The sequence below is a fragment of the Falco peregrinus genome, chromosome Z (assembly GCF_023634155.1).
Source record: "Falco peregrinus isolate bFalPer1 chromosome Z, bFalPer1.pri, whole genome shotgun sequence".
NCBI lineage: Eukaryota > Metazoa > Chordata > Aves > Falconiformes > Falconidae > Falco > Falco peregrinus.
Genome location: NC_073739.1, coordinates 59,836,310 through 59,859,115, shown reverse-complemented (window position 1 = coordinate 59,859,115; position 22,806 = coordinate 59,836,310). Strand labels below are relative to the sequence as shown.

Below are 22,806 nucleotides of genomic sequence, written 5' to 3'. Positions count from 1 at the left end.
AGCAGAGCTGTGCAGTGGGGAAACACGGTTTGCTCATGTGTTTTGGAGGATCCATAGACCTTTTTCCTCAAGTCGTACAACTTTTGATTGCCCTGCTGCATGCACAGTTTGTAGGAATACCTGTAACTTTTTGCAAGTTTAGAGGGGTCTCATAGATCTTTACTAAAGTGGTATCTACTGCCTGAAATAACATATTCAAATACACGAACAGGCTGCATCCTTAGCATAATACAAGGCTCACAGCCTGAAAAATGTCTTCTGTCTCAGTGTGTACACAACTTACTGTACTCATTAAAAGAGTAACTGTGCATGTTAAAAAACCCCAGCAGGAAACAAACCCCCAAAAAGTAGTTTTGAATCCACTGTGTCACTAACATCTTGGTGAACTTTCTTCTGCATCAATTTTCAGAAACGTTTTAATTTCTCTCATTAACATGGTTACAAGAACAAGATAAGCTATGACTGAATATTAAAATGTATAAAAGACCCTAATAATGCAGATACGTATCTGCTAAACTACTGTGATGACCAATAGCTCTGCATAATAAGCAGAGGTGTTAAACAGTATGACTTACACTCTGAACAATATGGCATATAATCTCTATTACAACAAAAAAACAAATCCTGAGTAACTTCAGTTACCCAAGTATTGAAATGAGAATGCTATTTCTGACTTATGTTCAATGAAGTCACAATAAAGTTGTAAAATAATACTGCAAAGACATTTTCATTCAAGTGTAGCAGGAAAAGTAATGCTGTAACTTTTTTCTTTGGTATAAATGTGACTATTTCTCATCCACAAAGATACACCAGGACACATCTGAGTATGCAGGTTTCTGCAAAGAATCCAGATGCATACAGTAGGAAGAGTGTAAAAAAAAATGCTCCACCATACATTTTTCTTGCTCATTTCTTCCTCCTGTACCTGAGTATTTATGCAGAAAACAAATATAGAGAAGGGACATCTCCAGGCAATGCTTAAAATTTCTACCTTACTGTAAATAGTTCAGAAGAGTTTGGGTATATGAAAATCTTTAAGTGTAACTGTAATGGAGGTGCACATCATCATAATCAGAATTCTCAGTGACATTCTACTTACACATCAAAAACTTACTAGCACATTAATACCTAAACTTAGGTCTTCTGGAATGAAAGGAACATTCCTTTCATAAAAAGGAACCAAAGGGAAAAAGCATCTTTCTTTGAGCTTTTCTGCTATGCAATCACCGATTGGCAGCAATATGTTAAAATAAAAGAAGCAGAGAAATAAAAATCCTTTTCTGGGGTGCCAGGCATCTCCCTCTTCTATTAATTTTAATGGTAATTTTGGTAGGAGCTGAATCTTAGCAATCATTTGAATCACACTTCACTCAGCCTGAGGTATCACCGCACATTTGAAAATTACAACCTGGCATCTGCAGGTACAATCATAAAGTCCAGTGCAGGCACCTACCCTTACACTGTGGGCTTATCTCCCGATTTCTCTTATTCAGAGATATCCTTCCCCATTTTAGGCTGCAGAAAATACATGCATTGTACAAACAGCATATCATAACTCCACAACAGTATAAACAAAAAAGTACAGTTGTTAATAGGTAAGGTACACCCCCAAGAATATATTTTCATCCCCATTACTTTGTGAGACAGTACCCCTCTCAAGTAGGAAAGCAAAATCCAGATCAAACATAGTAAGCAGAAGAGGAGAATAATATGTAGCTTACCTTTTTAAACATAACTAATGAGATAACAGCAGATGCTGTGAAAAGTGCAGCTATGATTATCATCATAATGCCAACAGGAATACTCTTATTAAGACCAGTAAGAGATGAAATCCACCCACTGAAGCAAAAAGAAAAGACAAATTTTACTAGCACAGCCCATGAACCATTAAACCACAGGTATCTGTATCAAGGGAAGCTTTATAGCATCCTGGTTCTGATCAACTTTGAATATTTTTTAAGAAAAAGTTATGGGAATTCTACGTAAGCATATTCCAATTCTAGAACAGGCTTTTAGAACTGAGTTTCCATTTTTTGCAATGCATGCATTGAAACTATATGAAGAATACCAGTAAAGATCATTATCCTTGAGCAGAATTGTGAAGAAATTCAAGAGTTGCTTATCAGCTTTTTGGGCTTTTTTTGTCATACTATTATTTCAGACTGATTTAAGATGACATGATTTCATGGAACAGAAGAAGTCCCTAAAAAGATAGCTTCTAACTTCTTTAAATAAACAAAAAAAACCTGTGAGGCAGACACACAGACACAGAGATATTCAGACACACACAGAGGCACAGACATGCACAGAGGCACAAACACACACAGAGACACACACAGAGACACACACGCACACACAAAGAGCACTCCTGTGTGGGAAAACTCATTTCACTGTATCCACAGTGATGCTTTCTCTGTTGAGGTTAATGTAATTTTTGGAAGTAGAGAGCATCAGATTAACCAATAGAAAAGTTTGCTAGATCAGCATCTACTTCAAACATTTCCCCATTCTTCAAAATTTAAACACCAGCAGAAAAATATAGTACCGAACTTGAAACCCAAAAACTCAGGTTGCCTTAAGAAAATAAAGCATAAAGACAGGAAAGGTTCTTCCACAGAAAAAAAAAGCAAAAATTTTCTGTAAACCTAAGCAAACTTAAAACTTTCCTCTATCTGTTTCACACTGCTTTGATATCCCCTACATCCTCTGGACTCTACCACAAAACTCCAAAATCCAAACTGTAATTAGCAATTTCTGATGATCTGGCTAGTTCTCATACCCCTTCCCCAAGCATTCTTAAAAGCACACTCCACATACTTGAGAGTTGGCCCTAAAATACCGTTTTTATTTTGTTAATGTCAATCAACGTATCTATGAAAAAGCAAAAGAGCAGACTCAAGAACAAAAAAAAATAATAAAACATCATCTTTCCTTTCACTACAGTTCCAAAGCAGTGTTGTTTTGCCTGCCTGACATACGTTTGGAGGTTAGCAGCAAAAAGCACTGATACAGAGAAGTGTCATTACCCAGCTACAGTACTGCCAGTCATAGCTCTCCTTGCTACCAGCTGGCTCCTACAACCTTTTGGTTAATTCAAGTTTGTTGGGTTTTTTTCCAAGGATGGTGACTGTTCCCAATAACTTTTTCTTGTAAAATCGAAGTGTTAGACCTCAAAGACGCACAAAAAGATAATATACATAAAAACTTGATGTAAAAGCACATATACTTACAAGTATATACACACTTTCTTCAAAAAGAAAAATCAACTATTACAGAATAAGGAGCCAACTCACAAAAAACAGTTTTTCAAATAATATCAAAGATATACCAGCCGAATATAACCACAAATATATTCACCCGAATGCTTTGTTGACTCATTCTTCAAATTTTAGCCACAAATTTCCTTAGCCTTTTTAAAAAAGGAAAATTTCTTTCCTTTTTAGCCACAAATTAATATTACAATATTAATAATTATATATATTAATATAATTAGAAATAACATAATGTGCAATCAGTATATTACTGTCTAAATTATTTTAATTTTCTCTAAGTTTTCCTTACATCTTTATTTTAAATACAGAGCAAGTATCATCTCCCCACACCACCAAGATAAAGGAGTTATTGTATAAAAGTATAGTTTAAAGTGATTTACACTGAAAGATAGAATTTTGACCAGCCTAGTAACGGAAGTACTTCACAATCTTGGGATACATTTCACCCACTTTTCCTAGTCAAAAGCCCTCCAAAAATGATTTTCCTGAGTGCTAAATGTAACAGTTCCAGTGAACACAAGATTTATTTTTTTTTTAGTATTTTTGTTATATTGTAAAAATTTGTTATATTGTCTTACAGACAGTACAATACTACAGCAAACAATACTCACCAGTTTCCCCATCTTTGAAATCCTGCAGCCTGAAGTACATGTACAGCAAACTGACAGATATATACAAAGAAGAACACAAAGAATCTGAATGAACTGTCACTCCTGAAAGAGGCGGGGGGAAAAGATTAAAGCAGCCAGGAAGTTAATGACTTTCTGCAAATACTAAAGTACCAATCTAAAAAAATTTTCTGCATTAACTAGAGGAAAAGCGCTTTCATTTATTGACAGTGACCTGAAGCATCAAGAATTCTGTGGGTTTTTTGTTTACAAGAGAAATATATTATTTATATTTCTTTAATACAGTATCTTTGCCAGCTGCACCTCTAACAGAGGTGAGAATATTCCTTTGTGTTCTGTTCAACACACAACAAGGCCTCTTAGACTAAATAGAAGTTTTGCTACAATGCATAAAGAACTGAGTTCTGCTCCACTTTAAGACTGAAGTTCACAGTACTGGCAGGACGGGAAGAAAATATCTTACTTGTAAAAGGATATAAAATGTAATATGGAATTACTGAAACATAGTACAGACCAGAATACTGAAGCAGCTGTTGTTTAAAAGCAAAATATACAAAACAGGTTTGCTGTTTAAATTACCAAAATGCCAGCCTGACAGGACTGAAAATAAAAAAAAAACCAAAAAAACTGCCAAACAACAACAAAAAACAACCACAACCAAACCCACAAAACCCAAATATCAATGTATAGGCAAAATCTCAAAGACTTCAACTCATTACTATCAAAACCTAATGATCATATGATATGCTTGCTACCGAAGTTCTAAAGAAAGTAGAAATCAGTTAAGTCACAAAATCAGATTTTGCTGTTAACAGCTCTTCCTGAAGAACAGTTTGTTCATTTCTATTTATTCAACCAGTTCAGTAACTATTTCATTTTCAACTGAGAAACTGACTGAAAGTTGTTTTCCATTTCCAAACAATCGATATTCACTAAGGAAAGCTATGGATTTCCTAGATAGCAAATGCAAGTTACACTATATGATTCCTCAAAAGATATGTAGGTATAGCAATACCTCCTTGGTTAGCAAAAAATCATCTCATTTATTCTAAAGGTGATGCTTAACTGCAATTTCTGTCCTTCAGTCTTTCTTTACAAGAATTAGTGCATTTTAACTAAGACTATCCTGGATCACTTCAATGTAAAATAAGCTTTCCAAGAAATACCGTAAGAGGATTTATAATCTCTACATGCTGATCTTCACTAAATTCAATTTTGCATGCAAACCAACCATCCTATGCTTAAACACAAAGCTACCACACCTCAACGCTCGTGAAGTCTGCAGAGATTGCTAAAAGCTACGAAAAATACTAGATTTGATACTATACACCTGCTTGACTTATTCTTAAGAATTCTTACCTTCAATTACAGACACTGTAGGTCACTTAACAGTATAAGATTTTTAAGTGTAGAATTTTATGAAGTTAATTCAGGAAGCCAAAAATTTAAGACACTCTTAACTATTAATCTACTCAAATTCTTGGTGTGAAGGGATAGAGATTTGAGAATTTTCTTTAAAATTGTTATCAGCCCACTACAAAGTTAAGTATTTCCTACAAATATTTTGTTAACGGTAGAAGCAATAAATACTTTAAAGGACATACCATGATATTCCTAACCATTGCCATCTATGTTTCAAATACAACAACTGAATTAATGACAAACATACTACTTGTTTCTAATGAAAGCCTATTAAAGGATTATCATAATGATAATCAAGCAAATTCTGGTTTGTTAATGCATCTTGACAAATTTTTAAACATTCCAAGTCAAGCTGAAGTTGTTACCTGAAAGCTCCATAAAGTGGTCTGTACCAGCAGACAAAAGAACAAGGGGTGAAAAGCAAGAACCAGAGAATACTCAATCCAAAGTCAACCCCTCGCGTAGCATCAACGTAAAACCAGGCCAAACATCCAAAGATATTAAGAAACAGTGTCACTGTATGGACTGTAGAAGCAAAAGCAAAATAGTCTTAATTAAGTTATGTTTATACAATAAACTATTACAACTGTTGAAGTAATACCCAAACTGAGCATTTTTAAACGAAACATAAGCATGCTGACAATAAATCAATACCCTCAGTAATACACTGAGATTTATAACATTTTCCAGCTTTCAGGTAAGCCCTGTATTCACAAGTGAAAACCACTGAACATGAAAATTCAAGTACTATCAGGTACAGGGTGAAGGAAAAAATCCTGTCATAAAAATAAAACATTTTCAAACTGCAGATGATGAAGAAAGAAGTTTCTACAGCTTCAAGAATACATACTTCTTCTATAGTAATAACTGGACACAGATACTTAACAGACTAGTAAATATTTTTGAGAGACATATTTTTTGAGATAAATTTGGCACTGCATACATTCTAATTTGAAAACAAACATTTCCAAAAAAATCTTTCAATTAAAAGCTTCTTGTCTTCGACGTAACAAAGCAAAATAGCTCCACTTAGTAAAAATGCCTCTCAGTAGACAAAACCTGCAAGATGTTCTAGATGCTTTAATACGTTTTGCATACTCAAGCATTTCTTAGAACATGAGTCTTAAATACCTGCTCTTTTGGTGTTCCATTCTTAGCTCAATACTAGCATTTTCTCATTGGCAGACCTCGTTACAGTTTAACTACTGAATTTCTACCAAAAATAAATGCATTGGCACTATGTCCTCCAGTTTATTTCAAATATATTTAGTTCTTAGAACAGAAAAAGATACAGCAGAATTAAGAAACATTACAACTACTACCTTCATGCTATCTGGCACTTAATTCAGTCCTGCCAGACTTAAAAGATGAACATTAATTTCTGTCTTTACTCAGCAATAACCAGTGATTCAGGAGTGATTTTGCTGTCTCAGAGGACAGTTTCTGTCCCTGTGGACCACAGTGAAGTAGGGTATTTATAATTGATAGTACACAAGCTCTTCCTTGCAGCAATGATTTATTATTGAAGTTCGGAGAAACATTTTGGTCATTCTACTGGAAGGTAAGATTAACAGAAGAACTGGCAAGATAACAAAGAATCTGAAAAAAACACTCCTCAAACTCTTGCTGCCCTCTTAACTAGTACTTAAATAAACCCTAAATCAACATAGTGGGAAAAAAATCATAAAGCAAAATGCCTACATCATTGCATGAAAGGCTGATGAAACTCAAAACATTTCCCTCAGACAAAATATATCTTCCTGTTAAGAGTCATCAGAAACAGAGGACTTTGTATTTCTAAATAAAAAGCATTTAATGCATCTATATATATCTTAGCACTGTTCCAAGAGGTCAGCAAAGCAACCAACTTCCAAATTTGTGTGTGTGTGCCTTATAAAACTGTAACAAAGGATATACTAATCCGAATTCCTGCCTCCCTTCGATAAATATGTGAAAGTTTACTAAGGGATATTCTTTCTTTTTCTAGTCAATACTGGAAAACAGGGAGACACCCCAGATTACTCAAAACGTCTGCATTATGGTGGAGTTTGAACTTTCCAAAATTACTACTTTTTTGTGTAATTGCAATTACGGTAACAGGACAAGTTTTAAAAAACACCATCAGTGCAGAAGAGGGCTGAAATGTCACACCCACTACTGACACTTAATAGCACAATACAAGCAACAAGATGGGTCTACTTCACTACTGTCATGGAGAATTCGAGCTGTAAAAACCGCATATTAGCAAGCTATGCATGGAGACACAGGACTTCACTGACAATTCTCCCCCTCTTCTCTCTGCCTGCTGCAAGTTACAGCAGGTGCTGCGAGATGCATTTGTTCTTTGAGCCAACACTTTCACTAAGTGACCCAGATAAGCTTTGCTGTTATATGAATGGACAGGTGTCAGGGTGATGGTTTTAAGTACCTTCCGCCTACTGCACTCTTCAAATTAAACTATGATACAAATTATCGTAAGACAATGATCACTGGGGGCTGAAATGACCTAAGGTTTTGGCAGAAGTCTGCAACATGCAACATCTGTATGACAACAATTTCACAGGTGTATCAATACAGCACTTGGTGTGAAGTGATCTAAGAAAGCTTTCTCCTAGTTTAGCTGTGGGAGTAGCTGAGGTTAAAAGGGGGGGGGGCATTCATGCTAGAATATGAGTCAACAATGGGAAATTACATTAATTTAATAAATATTCAGACTCAACTTCATTTTTATTAATGTAAACTTCCTTATGCAGAAGAATTCTACTTACATATATGTTCCTTGTCTTAATTAACCACACTTTCATCCCTTACTGTTTCAAAGTGAATTGCAGACCACAAATTGCACTGATGCTACCTGGCATCTACATTATTGAGATTATTATTTTGCAGTCCCATTTGGGACTGTATGAAAACAAACTTTTGTAGTAAATTTCATTTCAGTAACCTTCTACTGATGCTCTTCTCCAGAAACCAAGGTACTCACTAGGTCACATGACAAAAGAATGCCAGGAATTCTTGCCAGCAATCAGCTGGACTGTCACCCTGTAACAGACTGCCTCAAGGGGAATGGGATGCCTACAAAATGGAGAGTTTTAAAGCACAAGGCAACTGACAACTGAGGACAAAGCTGGTGAAGTTTGATCACACACAACCTTGGAGCACAGAGTGGCTTCAAGTGTAATTTAGGCTTTTGTTTCTTGTCCGTTCTGCTCTTTCTGGAGAGGGACCATATAAGACATGTGCAAACATGCCTTAAAAACAACAGAAATATTTTCCATAGGAAAAAATATATTCTAAAACAAGCTTAGATCAGAACCTTAACATAAGCACATGCTATCAAGAATGTGAACGTGTTTTTTTGTCTACACAGTCCATTAGGGCTTCAGCTAAAACTTTGTACACTGTTGAACACAGTCCACTGTAAAATTTTTGATGGTACACGCTTAAAAACACCATAAAATGGTAAGCAGCAAACCTTTAAGAGAGCAACCAATCAGACCTCTAGAAAACACAACCAACAAGGAAAGGCTGAATAAACTATGCTAATTTAGCCAAAAGGAGATGACTAATGGGGATAAATGTGTTCTCCATAACAACAGTGGACAGAACAGGGAAGAATAAAAACACAGGAAGGGAGAATTAAATTATATACTTGGAAACATCTTCTAATGAAAAAAAGACAGCAACACAGTAGAAGAAGCTTGGAGGACATTTATGAAGTGTCCATCCTTGGCAGTTCTCAGGAACAAGCAGAACAAACATCAATACAGACTGATAGATGTACTACTGATTTTATCCTCAGACAGAAGGATGGATGAGATGAAACTCTCCTAACAGAAAAAAATACCACAGAAGTTGGCACTTTCGAATATTATTCTTCTACCAGAATCTACAGTTCAAATCACTGGTCGTTGGAAACCTTTAAAACTCATGTTCATAGAAAACTGAAACATTCACAACCTGTATTACAGGCCACCTGATCAGGAAGAGGATGTTGATGAGGTCTTCTACAGATGGCTGGAGGCAGTCTCATGATCACAGGCCCTGGTTCTCATAGGGGACATCAACTACCCTGGTATCTGCTGGAAAGACAACACAGCTAGGCACACACAGTTCAGGAGGTTCCTACAAATCACTGACGGTAACTTTGTGACCCAGGTGGTGGAGGAGCCAACGAGGCCAAGTGTGCTGCTGGACCTTGTACTACCAAACAAAGAAGGGCTGGTTGGAGATGTGAAGGCTGGGGGCAGCCTTGGATGCAGTGACCACAAGATGGTGGAGTTCAGGGTCCTGCACGGAGGATGCAGGGCAACAAGTACGACTGCAACCCTGGACTTCAGGACAGCTAACTCCGGCCTCTCCAAGGACCTACTTGGAGGATGCCCTTGGGTTAGGCCTCTAGAAGTAGGGGGGTCCATGGCTATTACTCCAGCATCACTTACTCCAAGCTCAAGACACGTACAACCCCATGAGTAGGAAACTGCGCAAAGGGGACAGGAGGCCTGCATGGAAGAGCAAGGAGCTTCCGGCAAAACTCAAACAGAAGAAGGTCGTTTACAGCATGTGGAAAAAGGCACGGGCCACATAGGAATGCTGTCGGAACATGCACGGAGGCAACGAGGAAGGCTAAGGTCCATTTGGAACTAAATCGGGCAAGGGAAGGCAAGGACACAAGAAGGGCTTCTTCAAGTACATCTGCAGGAAAAGGACGACTAGGGAAAACGTGTGCCCGCTGCTGAATGAGGTGGGTTCCCTGGGGACAAAGGACACACAGAAGGCAGAGTTACTGCATGTTGACTTTGCTTCAGGCTTCACTGCCAAGGCCGGCCCTCCACTTTCCCAGACCCTGGAGGCAAGAGAGGACGTCTGGAAAACAGAAGACTCTCCCTTGCTCAATGCTAGAGATCACTTAAGCAAACCTGACACCCACAGATCCATGGGCCCGCATGGGATGCACCCCTGAGCACTGAGGGAGCTGGCAGCTGTAAATGCCAAGCCGCTCTCCATCATCTTTGAAAGGTCACGGAGAGCTGCTGGAGGACTGGGGGAAAGCCAATGCCACTCCAGTCTTCAAGAAGGGCAAGACGGAGGACCCAGGAAACTACAGGCCAGTCAGCCTCACCCCCATCCCTGGAAAGGTGATGCTCATCCTGGAGGTCATCTCAAAGCATGTGGAGGAAAAGAAGGTCATCAGGAAGAGTCAACATGGATTCACCACAGAGAAATCACATCTGACCAATCTAATGGCTTCCCATCATGGAATGACTGGCTGGCCAGACGAAGGGCAAGCGTGAACGCTGTCCACCTTGACCTCAGCAAGGCTTCTGACACTGTCTCCCGTAACATCCGCATAGGTAACCCCAGGCAGTGTGGGTTAGACGAGCGGGCAGCGAGGTGGATTGAGAACTGGATGGATGGCAGAGCCCAGGGGGTTGTGACCAGCAGCACAGAGTCTGGCTGGAGGCCTGTAGCCAGCGGTGTGGCCCAGGGGTCAGTACTGGGACCAGTCCTGTTCAACTTGCTCATCAATGACCCAGATGAAGGGACAAGTTTGCTGATGATACAGAACTGGTGGCAGTGGCTGATACCCTAGAAGGCTGCACTGCCATTCAGCGAGGCCCAGACAGGCTACAGAGTTGGGCAGAGAGGACCCTAATGAAGTTCAACAAAGGTCCTGCACCAAGAGAAGAACAACCCCACACACCACTAGCACAGGCCGGGGGTTGACCCACTGGAAGGCAGCTCTGCAGAGAAGGATCTGGGAGTGCTGCCCATGAGCCAGCAGTGTGCCCTGGTGGCCAAGAAGGCCAGTAAGATCCTGGGGTACACCAGGAGGACCGTGGCCAGCAGCTCGAGGGAGTTTATACTCCCCCTCTATACTTTGCCAAGGTGAGGCCACATCTGGGGTGCTGTGTCCAGTTCTGGGCTCCCCAGTTCAAGAGAGATGGGGAGCTACTGGAGAGGGTCCAGCAGAGGGCTACAAAGATGCTGAGGGGGCTGGAGCACCTCCCCTTATGAGGAAAGGCTGGGGGACCTGGGCCTGTTTAGCCTGGAGAAGAGAAGACATAAAGGGGATCTTATCAATGTCTACAAATATCCTAAGGGCGAGTGTCAAGAGGCTGGGGCCAGGCTCTTTTCAGTAGCGCCCAGCAACAGGACAAGGGGAAAAGGGCACAACCTGCAACACAGGAAGCTCCACCTGAACATGAGGAAGAACTTCTTTACTTTGACAGTGACAAAGCCCTGTAATGGCCTGCCCAGGGAGGTTGTGGAGTCTCCTTCTCTGGAGACATTGAAAATCTGCCTGAATGTGATCTACTTTAGGTGAACCTGCTTTAGCAGAGGTTTGGACTAGATTATCTCCAGAAGTCCCTTCCAACCCTGACCATTCCATGATTCTGTGATATATAAAGCCACAAACCAAAATGTCACAAAAGCTTTCCATGAGTTTAAGCAGCACTTTGTTTTGTAACTTCAAATATGAAATACTCTTTGAAAACCAGTACTGTTCATTTTGTACCTGCTATGAGACTGTGGGGAAAGTAGCTAGAAAACACAGGCTTCTGAGCCAAAAAATTTTTGGTGTTAAGATACAGGTCAAGAGACATGGGCCATTTCAATAGTAACAGCACAGAACGATCTAAAAAGTAGTGCTCTGTGCTAGAGAGCCAGGAAGACTCCCATTCTATCTGCAAGCCACTAAAACAGCAACATTCACTAAACCAAGACAAAAGAGGAAAGCTACACTGGCAGCTGACATAAGACACTGCTAATTGATTGCTGTAGTTCACAAAATCATGGGAGCACTAAGTCTGTCAAAAAAAAGGGTTCTCCAAAGGAAAACAAGAAAATCTGCACCACATCAAGGAATCAGAAAACTGACTTCTGATACAAATAAAGAGAAAAATGGATGAATTCATGGAATACAAACAGATTTGTTTTCTCATGAGATAAAGAGCATATAGATCTGAAACCAGTAAAACAGTTTCCGCAGATACATGAAGACCAAGAATAGGGAAATAAAATTGCTACTAACATTGGAAATACACAGAAAACTGAAACAGAAAAGGTTGTTCCTAGGACTGCTAAAAAGGAAGAGGAAAACTAACCTACTTTACAAAGTGCTGAGCACATAGTACTGTATTTATCCAAATGTGATTATGGAACCCCTAGGCCTTAAAACACCTAGCAAGCTCTGGAAGAGGAAATAAAATGTAGGCTAGAGTAGCAAGTAGAAGCAGACTGGTTTGCTATGGTAGTAAGTGCTCCACTGAGGAAGCAGAGCCATTCCTAATGAAAAATGAGCCAAACCAAAATACAATCCTGGGAAAGAAGAGTCACAAGTACTGATTCAACAGCCAGCCCTAAGGCACAGAGTTCTGGACTCAAATCTTTATTTTTAGACTGAAACAGATTTTGTATTTCTTTTCCTTTATTATGCATTCTCTTTCTTCCTTCCCAAGTAAACCCTAAGTCAGAGAGTACTAGAGCTAAAGAAGGAAAAGAACAAGAGGGCTCAGTTAAAACCTCCGTCTACCTAGAAGAAAATGTCATGTTAGTACAAAAGCACAACTCCTATATATTTTGAAATACTGTAACGTTGCTGCTTCCTTTATTTCTCACCATAAGAAGGAAAAAGAAAAACAGTATCAATATTCCAGCTCTCACTGCCCAAATTTACCCTGTGTTTGAAACATACAGCACTTTCAGAACTCAGCCCTGCAAATGACCAGAATTAGTAACTATCCTAGAATTCTGGAGTATGCAATCTCAGATTTCATAGAAATCTTAAATGTGTCAAATATATGAGAGTGACTTGTCACACATTCTACAGTGGATTTAGTTGCTTATTTGAAGGGTAATGACCCAGCAATGAATACAGAAAGCTGTGGATTATGATGAAGTTGAATTCACTTGATTCAATGCTGACTGCTCGTTTTGTGTTTCCGTTACATGGTTCAATCACAGTAATAAAATTACCAGATTTAACAGGTAAAATTACAGAGCTGGTAACTAAATCTGAAGCCCTGAAAAAAAATGTAGAAAAATTCTGAAATTCACATTCCCTTAGTATACTAAAAATACATTAAAGGCATAAAAGCACTAAGTCTTTGGAACTTTCTCAGTCTCAGAGTAATTAGTAGGCTCTCGTAACACTGGACAAAACAGAAGAAACAAATGTTGTGGCACTTGTACATTTGGTTCATCCAGTAGTTCTCCAGTCAAAACACAGCACTGCAATGAAGGTAAAATCAACCCCACAAAGATGGTGTAGAGCACTCTTGGTGTACACAAAGGACAGTTTTAACATGGACTGATTCTTCAGTTAATTTACTTTACGCTATTTTTTAAAACAGACTAAAATTATAAGTCTCCACTATAGAATAAAAATGTTATGAAACTATATAAAACTTTAGTTTTATAGTATAGTATAGTAAATCAAATTGATATTTTACTTCTTAACTCACAAGCCTATTAATGCAAATCATGAATTATATTTCTTAATGTATACGCTGATTTTAAAACCAGTAAAATTATTTCAAATTTAATAAATGGTCAAAGCTCATTTTACAGTAACACAGATACTTAAACCAGAACACAGCAATATACTAGAACCACACTGCCTTAGGATAATCCTCCTCCTTTTTATCTGTGTAAGTTTCCATGAAATAGAGCAAGACTTTTAAAATCGAAGCTAACAAAAAGATTTCACTTCAGCTTATGACTTCTGGATTTTAAACAATTTCTCATTGCAGATGTTACCAAAGCCAAAGCAGCAGGTATGTACTATCAAGTTTGAATAGGTATTTTGTTTTTTCTTTTAAAAAAACACTTACACATCCACAAATAGTACATAATCTTTACTGTCTTCTGGAATTCTACAGGAATGTCTACAGAAAAGTCCTGGTAGAAACAAGGACCTACTGGAAAATTCTCAGGAAGAGGTGGCCAGTTATTTTTTCTACCTGCAAAACAGAAAAAAAAGAAGAGCTTCATAATACAGTTTTGATCTTTGTATACTAGAAAGAAATACACATTTTGACTTAATTCAAATTGTTTTACATGAGTTTCACAAGCGTATGGATAACTTAGGCTACCAAAACCCCCAGAGTTTTATTGGCAATCCTCACACAATACTGAAAATAAACTTCAGAAATAAAATACAATGAAGTGCAGACGGATCAAGGAAAGCACAATATTTTATCTATGTAGAAGACTAAGCAGGTACCTGACAGCTCCTATAAAGTAATAAGAAAAGATAATTCTTCACAAAGCAAACAAATATGGTCAGATAAACAATTTCTCAGAGTTCCTTGACTTTTAAATGCACGTTTCCCTGAAGTCCCACCGTACTCACACACTTTGTTGAACACAAAGACTGGGGACTGAAAAGCATTCTTTTATTCTCAGAATCCTGGTATTTTTAACAGTAGGCTGTCTCTAACTCTTTGAACTAGTTGCCAATATAATTTACAGTCAAAGCTCTACCTAAAAGTGCACAAACCTCAAGAAATGCAGCTACTGAAATTACCTAAGCTACTTTTTTTGTTACAAGAAGTTGTGTGACGGAGTGAGGACACCACAAAGGACACAGTATCAGAGATTTGGATTTCCTGTGTGCTGATTCGCTAGAGGATACATTCCAGGAAACACAAGTTGTATCACGCACAGACTCAGAGATTCAACTGAGATAATAACTGCAACAAACCCTTACCATAGCATTTCAAATTCTGGATGCAAGAGATACATTAATCACTATGTTCCAAAAGTGGAGCTGAACGACAAACCTAAAGGCAGCTTTAGATGAAAATCTGACACAAAGTTTTGCTTGCAACTTCCATCTTCAACCGTATATTTACTAGGAGTTCATCTGGTAAGAACAGAAAACTTGCAAAGCTTACATACTTGCATTATTTCTTATTTGTTCCCCCACTCAGACAAGATGAAGCTGTCAGTTCTGCCCAAAAAGGTCCAAAGCACTTGGTAGTTTTCTGTCTCTTCTAGCCAAATTTTTACCAGCCTTTCAGAGCAGGGGATGGCAGACGGAGCATAGAGAAGGTAATTAAGTAATGTTCCCACCAATATTAAAGACTACTTTGGGATTTCTTATATGAAAAATATCTGATAATAATTCAGATCTTCATTCTGCAGTATATAGTTATTTCTCTCATTCTGCAGTATATGGTTATTTCTCTCACGACTGATAGTTTCAAGACAGAGTTGTGGAAAAATTCAGGTATCTTACAATAATTCAAGTTCATATTTAAGAACTGTATTTCATGTGCTTACCCACTGCTATAGTACAGGTTTCAGAATTTTCAACCAAGAACTAAAAGACAGCTTGGTGAGAGAGTTTGACATCAAAAACCAAGTGGTCTTTCTCTAAATACACTTTGGTACTCATATTCCAAGATTGTATCTTGACAAGCAAAGACCTAGCTCAGAGTTACTTAATTCAACCCAAGTTACCACACCAAGGCCTATTAATGTAACTTCAATGGCATGCCTACACTATGAATGCAGACACCCCCAAACTAGCTTCATGCAAGCACAGAAAGGGATTTTCAGGCATGCCCAAATGAACTAGCTGAAACAGGAAGCAGCGCAATTTAATTAGCTCAAATGCAATGCTGCACAGGACCTGAGCAGAAAAGACCAAAAGCTTCAATCTAAGCTGACCTACAAGCTTGGAAGCTCTTTGCACTGTAGTCAATTAAGTATGATGACAGTGTCCTAGATGTGCAGCCAGAACCTTAAACTGAATCCAAATAGCTACAGCATTTGCTAAAGACCCTGTCCTCCAATCAAGACAACTCCACAGTGTTTCCAAAGGAGTTCAAATGAGTGTGTAAAAGAAAAAAAAATCGAAAGGAAAAGTACATTTTTCTCCTCAGTCAGTCACAATACATAATTCCTGATTTGCAGCATCTTTTACAGAGTCATCCAGTAAAAAAATAGTATCTTCTTAAGAGCTCTCTCTTCTCTGTTAAGCCTTCCTAAAGAATCTTTAGATTCTTCATGGATTCTTCAAGCATTTAATTGTAAACAACTGCAACCTAGTAACAAACAGCCATTCTAAAAATATCCTGAAACATGCATGGGGTATCAGAGTTCTGTTCCCCAAGATACAGATGAACAGATGAACAAAACTGCCCCTAAAGCCTGGCAAAGTAATCAATCAAGACCATCAATGTAAGTTTGTTAAATTAGATGGAGGGCAATACATGGAGAAGGAAATTAAAAAATAACCAAAAAGAAATCATTATCTGGAAGAAGAGGTACAGAGATTTAATAGAGAGATTGAAAAGAAAAAATACTGAAAAAATAGAAATGGTTTAATGAAGGGACAATATCACCATGATTCTTTCCCTTAGAAGAAGAACACCAATTCCCCATTCCCAGATCCTAGCAAATGACTGGCATAGGACTGCTCCCGACAGCTTCCTGAGGAGTAGAAGTGGAGAGGGAGTTGTTGATCTCTTCTCCCAGGTATCCAGTGACAGGACGCGTAGGAATGGTTCAAAGCTGCATCAGGGGAGCTTTAGACTGGAAATAAGGAAACATTTCTTTACCGAGAGGGTGGTCAAACACCGGAACAGGCTTCATAGAGAGGTGGTCAATGCTCTGAGGCTGTCAGTATGCAAGAGGCATTTGGACTTAATAATATGCTTTAACTTTCGGTCAGCCATGAAGTGGTCAGGCAGTTCGACTAGATGGTCATTTTAGGTCTGTTCCAAATGAAAATATTCTGTTCTACTCTATTGTATAAAATTCTCTGAGAATTTGAATTACTAAGCAAGTATGCAATCTGGAATGGTACCACTGTATATTCAAAAGAAACCAGCACATATGGAAATAAAATTCTAGACACACACTGAAAGTGAAAAGAGCACAGAAAGTCAGCCTTGCACAAAGTGTTTTGTGGTTTTTAAATTTTTTTTCCTAACTTTGGTCTGAAGTTGTTGCTTTTGAAAAGGAATATTCCCACAGATCTACTTAAAGAAAAGTATCTCTAGTTAAGGGAATGTCAATCTTCTCATCTGTGAAACTGCCACACAAAAACTGATGGTTCTGCACAGCACACTTACAGTTTGTGGCCAAATGAGATACTTGATCTTGACTATAGGTTCCAAAGTGTCATATGAAAAATTAATAAAAGATTAATAATAGATCTTTCTGCTGTTTGCATAGAATGTTATGTCTATAACATGGCAAAAGACATGAAAATGTTTAAAAAAACCAAAGTTCTCTTACAACTATAAATACTGACAAGATAAATCAAAGAGATGTTACTTACGAAGTTACTTTTACTTCTCAAAATGCTCTATTTCTATTCAGTAGCATTACTTAGATATTAACCAAGAATAAAAATAGCTGATAACAAGGAGTAACCTGTAACAGAGGCCAAACTAAAAATCTGCACAGGACAGGACAGGTTTTACTCACTGTATGCACTGTCTGAAGGGAGATAAAATTTCCTGCAGAGATTACAAAACCCCCTCTTTGATCAGCTTCACCATGTCACTGTAAAACTAGAACAGTTTCTAACAACAAGTGAAATTTCTGCAATTTAAAGAAGTATTTCTTTCATGCATACCCCCCTGCTGATTTAGACTCTGCATTTCTCTTTCTCTGCGATCTAGTTCGGCTGCTTTTCTTTCCAGTTCTTCTTGACGCTTTAGCAGTTCTGCCTGGGCCAAGGCATGCTCCTGAACAAAGTAAGAATCATTAGATATTGATAAAAAATATGAACACAAAATAAATATTCCAAGACTGTTTTCTATAATTAAGCAGCTCTAGTTATGGATGAAGTTTGACCTAATATTGCATGAATTCATGTATTAACCACTTACTTAAAGGCAATATTAATTTTCATAAATCATCAGGAAAGCAATGCTTATTTATAAAATACATTATTCCAGAAGTATATTTAAATAACTATAATTAAAAGGAACCTAGTACCTGAAAGTTACAGACAAACCTTTGCAATTTGTGTGTAAGCAGCTGGTTCTTCTGTTGGTTTCATTATTGCTGGCTGGGTACTGGGTACATTAGGCATTTTCACATTTCCTGGAGGAGGCTAAGAAAACAAAGAGACAATTATAGGGAAACAGTTTCCTATTCCAATAAGCATCTTTTCATTAACTCTGTAACAACCAATCTAGTTATTTTAAAGGAAGTGTTACTAATAAACTGAAAATCTGATATGCTGCCTGCAATATAACTGTAGGAAACTTATAACCTGTAGGAAACAGAAGTTAGCTATATTCTGTGGTGCAGTGTTATGCTTATTTGGTTTTACACTGTACTACTTGCCATAAACATACGTGGAATTTTAGAATTATTCAGACATAATACAAGTAAGAATAGTTACTAAGAGAACCGCAGGATTTACCAGTGAACCATTCATATTCTGAAACACAATGCTATTTATTAGTAATGTCTTCCAGAGCCTTCTATTTAACAAAGGCTTATATCACCTGGCTAACTAGAGAAGCTATGCACCATATTAAATTTTCCAATTCAAGATCCATAATCTACTGCTTAAATGTTCCACCAGTATGTATCACAGTATCTAGTTTCAAATACCACTGGCAATTCGTTCACTTGGTCACTACCTATAAAACAGAAATTACAAGAAGCTTTTAGTAGCTCGGGTTTTTCTTTTTTCTTTCTTCCTTCTTGTTTTAAATCCTCTCCATATTCCCACCAATTGTCATCATCTCTGACTTCCTGTACAGCTCTCTATCATTGTGTAAGACAGAGATATGCTATCAAGCCAAGGACAAAACTACTGCCTGGACTGAAATTGTCAACTGAACTTTACCGAAGTGTGTAAGTATAGCACTACTATGATGTTATTTTATTGTTAAATACACCTGGGGGAGAAACTACAATTCTTTCTTTGTATAAAGCATGCAACATGAAAGATTCCCCTGTTCCATGATGTTGTAAGACAAAGAACCACTTGTTCCTAGTAAGACTGAAATCAAGAACAAAAAAAATGGTGAGAAGTGTGATGTTTTCAATATAAAAGCACCTTAAAACAAAGCAAGAACCAACTACATACAACTAACTTGGCAAATTATGACTTTGCACAGATTGTCTGCACCTTTTCTAACCATCTTTTCAAATGCATAAATGGAATACACTAAGAAGGAAACATTACGCCCAAGTAAACTCCACCTCTGTGTGTGATACTGCAGCATATCTCAGCAACATCAGCTGATTCCAGCATTTCAGAATTACTTTTCCTCCTTATACATCAGCTCCTAACAGAGTACCGAGATATCAGAGAGGTCTCATTTCTCAGAAATGTTTGGCCATTTAAGATTTTCATCCTAAGAAAGATTATTCAGTGCTGTAGGACGAAGACAACCAAAGGCAGCCGAGCACCTGCACATGCAACCCCACATAGCGCGAGTGGCCCAAGCAGGCAAACAGTGCACAGTGTGGCTGTTGGCGCAGGAGCAGCACAGTGGGGGCACCGTCCCCTTGATGTCCCAGAGAGCCGAGCTCCAGCAGCTGTCATCACCCCCCCAGAAGAAACCTAGCCACTCATGGCTTCTGCTTGGCCAAAGGCCAGTGCCAGGAGGTGTGTGGTGACCCAGCCGGAGCTCCCATGTCAGCACACAGCTGCCCACGTCACGGGCCACTCGGCTGCCTGCGCCGGTCACTGCTGCTGGAGGGCAGCAGGGGTGACACCAGTGTGAGGGGTGACTGGGTGGCCGAGCTGCTCAGCCTGGTGGCAGAGCTGAAAGGGGAAGCAGAAAGGTTGAGGAGTATTAGGGACTGTGAGAGGGAGGCAGACCGGTGGAGACGCTCTACCATCGCTGAGACAAATGCACCGCAGGGACATGTCACCACGGGAAGCGGGAGGGTCCCCTGCCTGCTCGCCTCCAGGCAGAAGGAAGGGCCCCGAGTGATCGGGAGGAATGGAAACAGGTCCCTGCTGGGGACAGCAGGCGAGTCACCGCTGGCCTGCTCCACCTTCCCAGGTGCCCCTGTACAGCAGGTGTGCGGCTCTGGAGCCTGAGGGTCAGGAAAGTGTCGATGTGGGCAAAAACTCGTCCGGCTTGGAGGAGCTGCCAACCCCACGCATGGTGACCAGCTCTGCTAGGAAGAACTGAAAGGTGGTTGTCATCGGCGACTCCACTCTGAGAGGAACAGAGGGGCCGTATGCCGGCCGGACCCAGCCCCTGGGCAGCCTGCTGCCTCCCTGGGGCTGGGTAAGGGACGTCACCAGGACACCCCCTGCCCGGTACGGCCCTCTGATCACTGCCCACTGCTGGGCTTCCAAGGGGCAGCGATGAACTCCAACGCCAAGAAGTCTGAGGGCGACGGAGAGAGACCTCAGGGCTGAGGGAGGGATCGGGAGCACAGGTGGTGCTTCCTTCTGTCCTGCCGGCCGCAGGGAGCGAGGGGCTGTGTCACCGCAAGGTCCCACAGATCAGCACTGGCTCTGGGCCTGGTGTCAATGGCCAGATCTCGGGGGGGCTGACGTGGGTCAGTTCACACGGCAGCAGGCCTGCTGGCCACAGCTGGGGTTCACCTGCCTCAGAGGGGGAAAAGGATCCCTGGTCAGGAGTTAGCAGGGCTCGTCGAGACAGCTTTAAACCCGACTCAAAGCGGGAAGGGAATAAACCCGAGCTCATCAGAGATGAGCCTGCGGGTGGGATGCCAGGCCTGGAGGTGAGATCGATGGCACAGCCGAAGTGCATCTATGCCAGTGCCCGAAGCACGGGCAACAAACAGGAGGAGCTGGAAGCCATCGTGCAGCAGGAAGACCATGACATAGTCACCATCACGGAAACATGGGGGGAAACTCGCATGACTGGAGTGCTGCAAGGGATGGCTATAATCCAGGGGTCCTCAAACTATGGCCCGTGGGCCGGATACGGCCCACCAGGGTCCTCAATCCAGCCCCTGGTATTTACAGACACCCCCCGCTCTGCCCCCCGCCCCCCCCCCAGGAGTTATGGGGGGGGGGGACCAAGCAGCCGCAGATGACTGCCTGCCACTGCATCCGTGTGCCGGCCCCCTGGTTAAAAAGTTTGAGGACCCCTGCTATAAACTCTTCAGAAGGGACAAGCGAAGAAGGAGAGGCAGTGGGGTAGCTCTGTATGTCAGGGAGTGTTTCCACTGCCTGCAGCTGAATGATGGGACAGTAGGGTTGAGTGTTTGTGGGTGAGGACCAGGCAGAGGGCCAACAAGGTGGACATCATGGTGGGAGTCTGTTACAGACCACCCAACCAGGACGAAGAGGCAGATGAAACGTTCTACAAGCAACTGGGAGAAGTCTCAAGGTCACTAGCCCCTGTCCTCGTGGGGGACTTAAACCTACCACTGTCTGCTGGAAATACAGCACAGCGGATAGGAAACAGTCCAGGAGGCTCCTGAGTGTGCGGCAGATGCCTGCCTGACAGCTGTCAGTGAGCCAGCCAGGGGAGATGTCCCGCTGGGCCTGCTGTTTGCACACAGGGAAGCGCTGGTGGGGGATGTGGTGGTCACAGGACATCTTGGGCTTAGCGAGCATGGATAGAGTTTTCAGTTCTCAGAGAAGTCAGGATGGGGGGTCAGCAGAATGGCTACACTGGACTTCCAGAGGGCCCAGCTTTGCCTCTTTGAGAGCCTGGTTGACAAGAGTCCCTTGGAGGATCGTTCTGAAGGGCCAAGGGGTCCAGGAAGGCTGGGCGCTCTTCAGGAAGGAACTCTTAAAGGTGCAGGAGCAGGCTGTTCCCGTGTGCTGAAAGATGAGCTGGTGGGGGAGAAGACCAGCCTGGCTGAACAGAGCTTTGGCTGGAACTCGGCGGGGCTTTAGCACCTCTGGAAGAAGCAACAGGCAACTCTGCAGGACTGTAAGGATGTCGTGAGGTTATGTAGGGCGAAGATTAGAGACATGAAAGCCCAGCTAGAACTCAGGCTGTCCACTGCTGTAAAAGATAGCAAAAAACATTTTTACAGATACATCAGAAACAAAAGGAGGGCCCAGGATAATCTCCACCCTTTATTGGATGTTGGGGGTAACACTGCCACAAAGGATGGGGAAAAGGCTGAGGTGCTTCATGCTGCCTTTGCCTCAGTCTTTAACAGCAAGACCAGCTGCCCTCAGGGTACCCAGCCCCCTGAGCTGGAAGACAGCGGTGAGGAGTAGCAGAACGAAGTCCCCACAGTCCAGGAGGAAAGTTAGTGACCTGATGCTCCACTTACACATCCACAAGTCTATGGGACCAGATGGGACCCACCCCAGGGTACTGAGGGAGCTGGCAGAGGAGCTCGCCAAGCCGCTCTCCATCATTTACCAACAGTCCTGGCAAACTTGAGAGGTCCCGGAAGAGTCTGGCCCCAGTCAGTGTGATACCCATCTACAAGAAGGGCAGGAAGATCTGGGAAACTACAGCCCTGTCAGCCTGGCCTCAGTGCCAGGGAAGGTTACGGAGCAGATAATCCTAAATGCCATCATGTGGCATGTGCAGGACAGC

General features: G+C 40.8%; 1 protein-coding gene across 2 annotated transcripts in view; it reads right to left on the bottom strand.

The window, feature by feature from the left end:
* Nucleotides 1–22,806, bottom strand: part of SCAMP1 (secretory carrier membrane protein 1) — a 50,644-nt gene that overhangs the window by 3,408 nt on the left and 24,430 nt on the right. For both annotated transcript variants that reach the window (XM_055790425.1, XM_055790424.1), the window contains 6 exons: nt 18,306–18,404; nt 17,922–18,033; nt 14,161–14,289; nt 5,689–5,848; nt 3,884–3,985; nt 1,722–1,839 (listed from right to left, as the gene is read on the bottom strand). In XM_055790425.1, the coding sequence (XP_055646400.1) occupies nt 1,722–1,839; nt 3,884–3,985; nt 5,689–5,848; nt 14,161–14,289; nt 17,922–18,033; nt 18,306–18,404 (720 nt within the window). The remainder of the gene's footprint in view (nt 1–1,721; nt 1,840–3,883; nt 3,986–5,688; nt 5,849–14,160; nt 14,290–17,921; nt 18,034–18,305; nt 18,405–22,806) is intronic.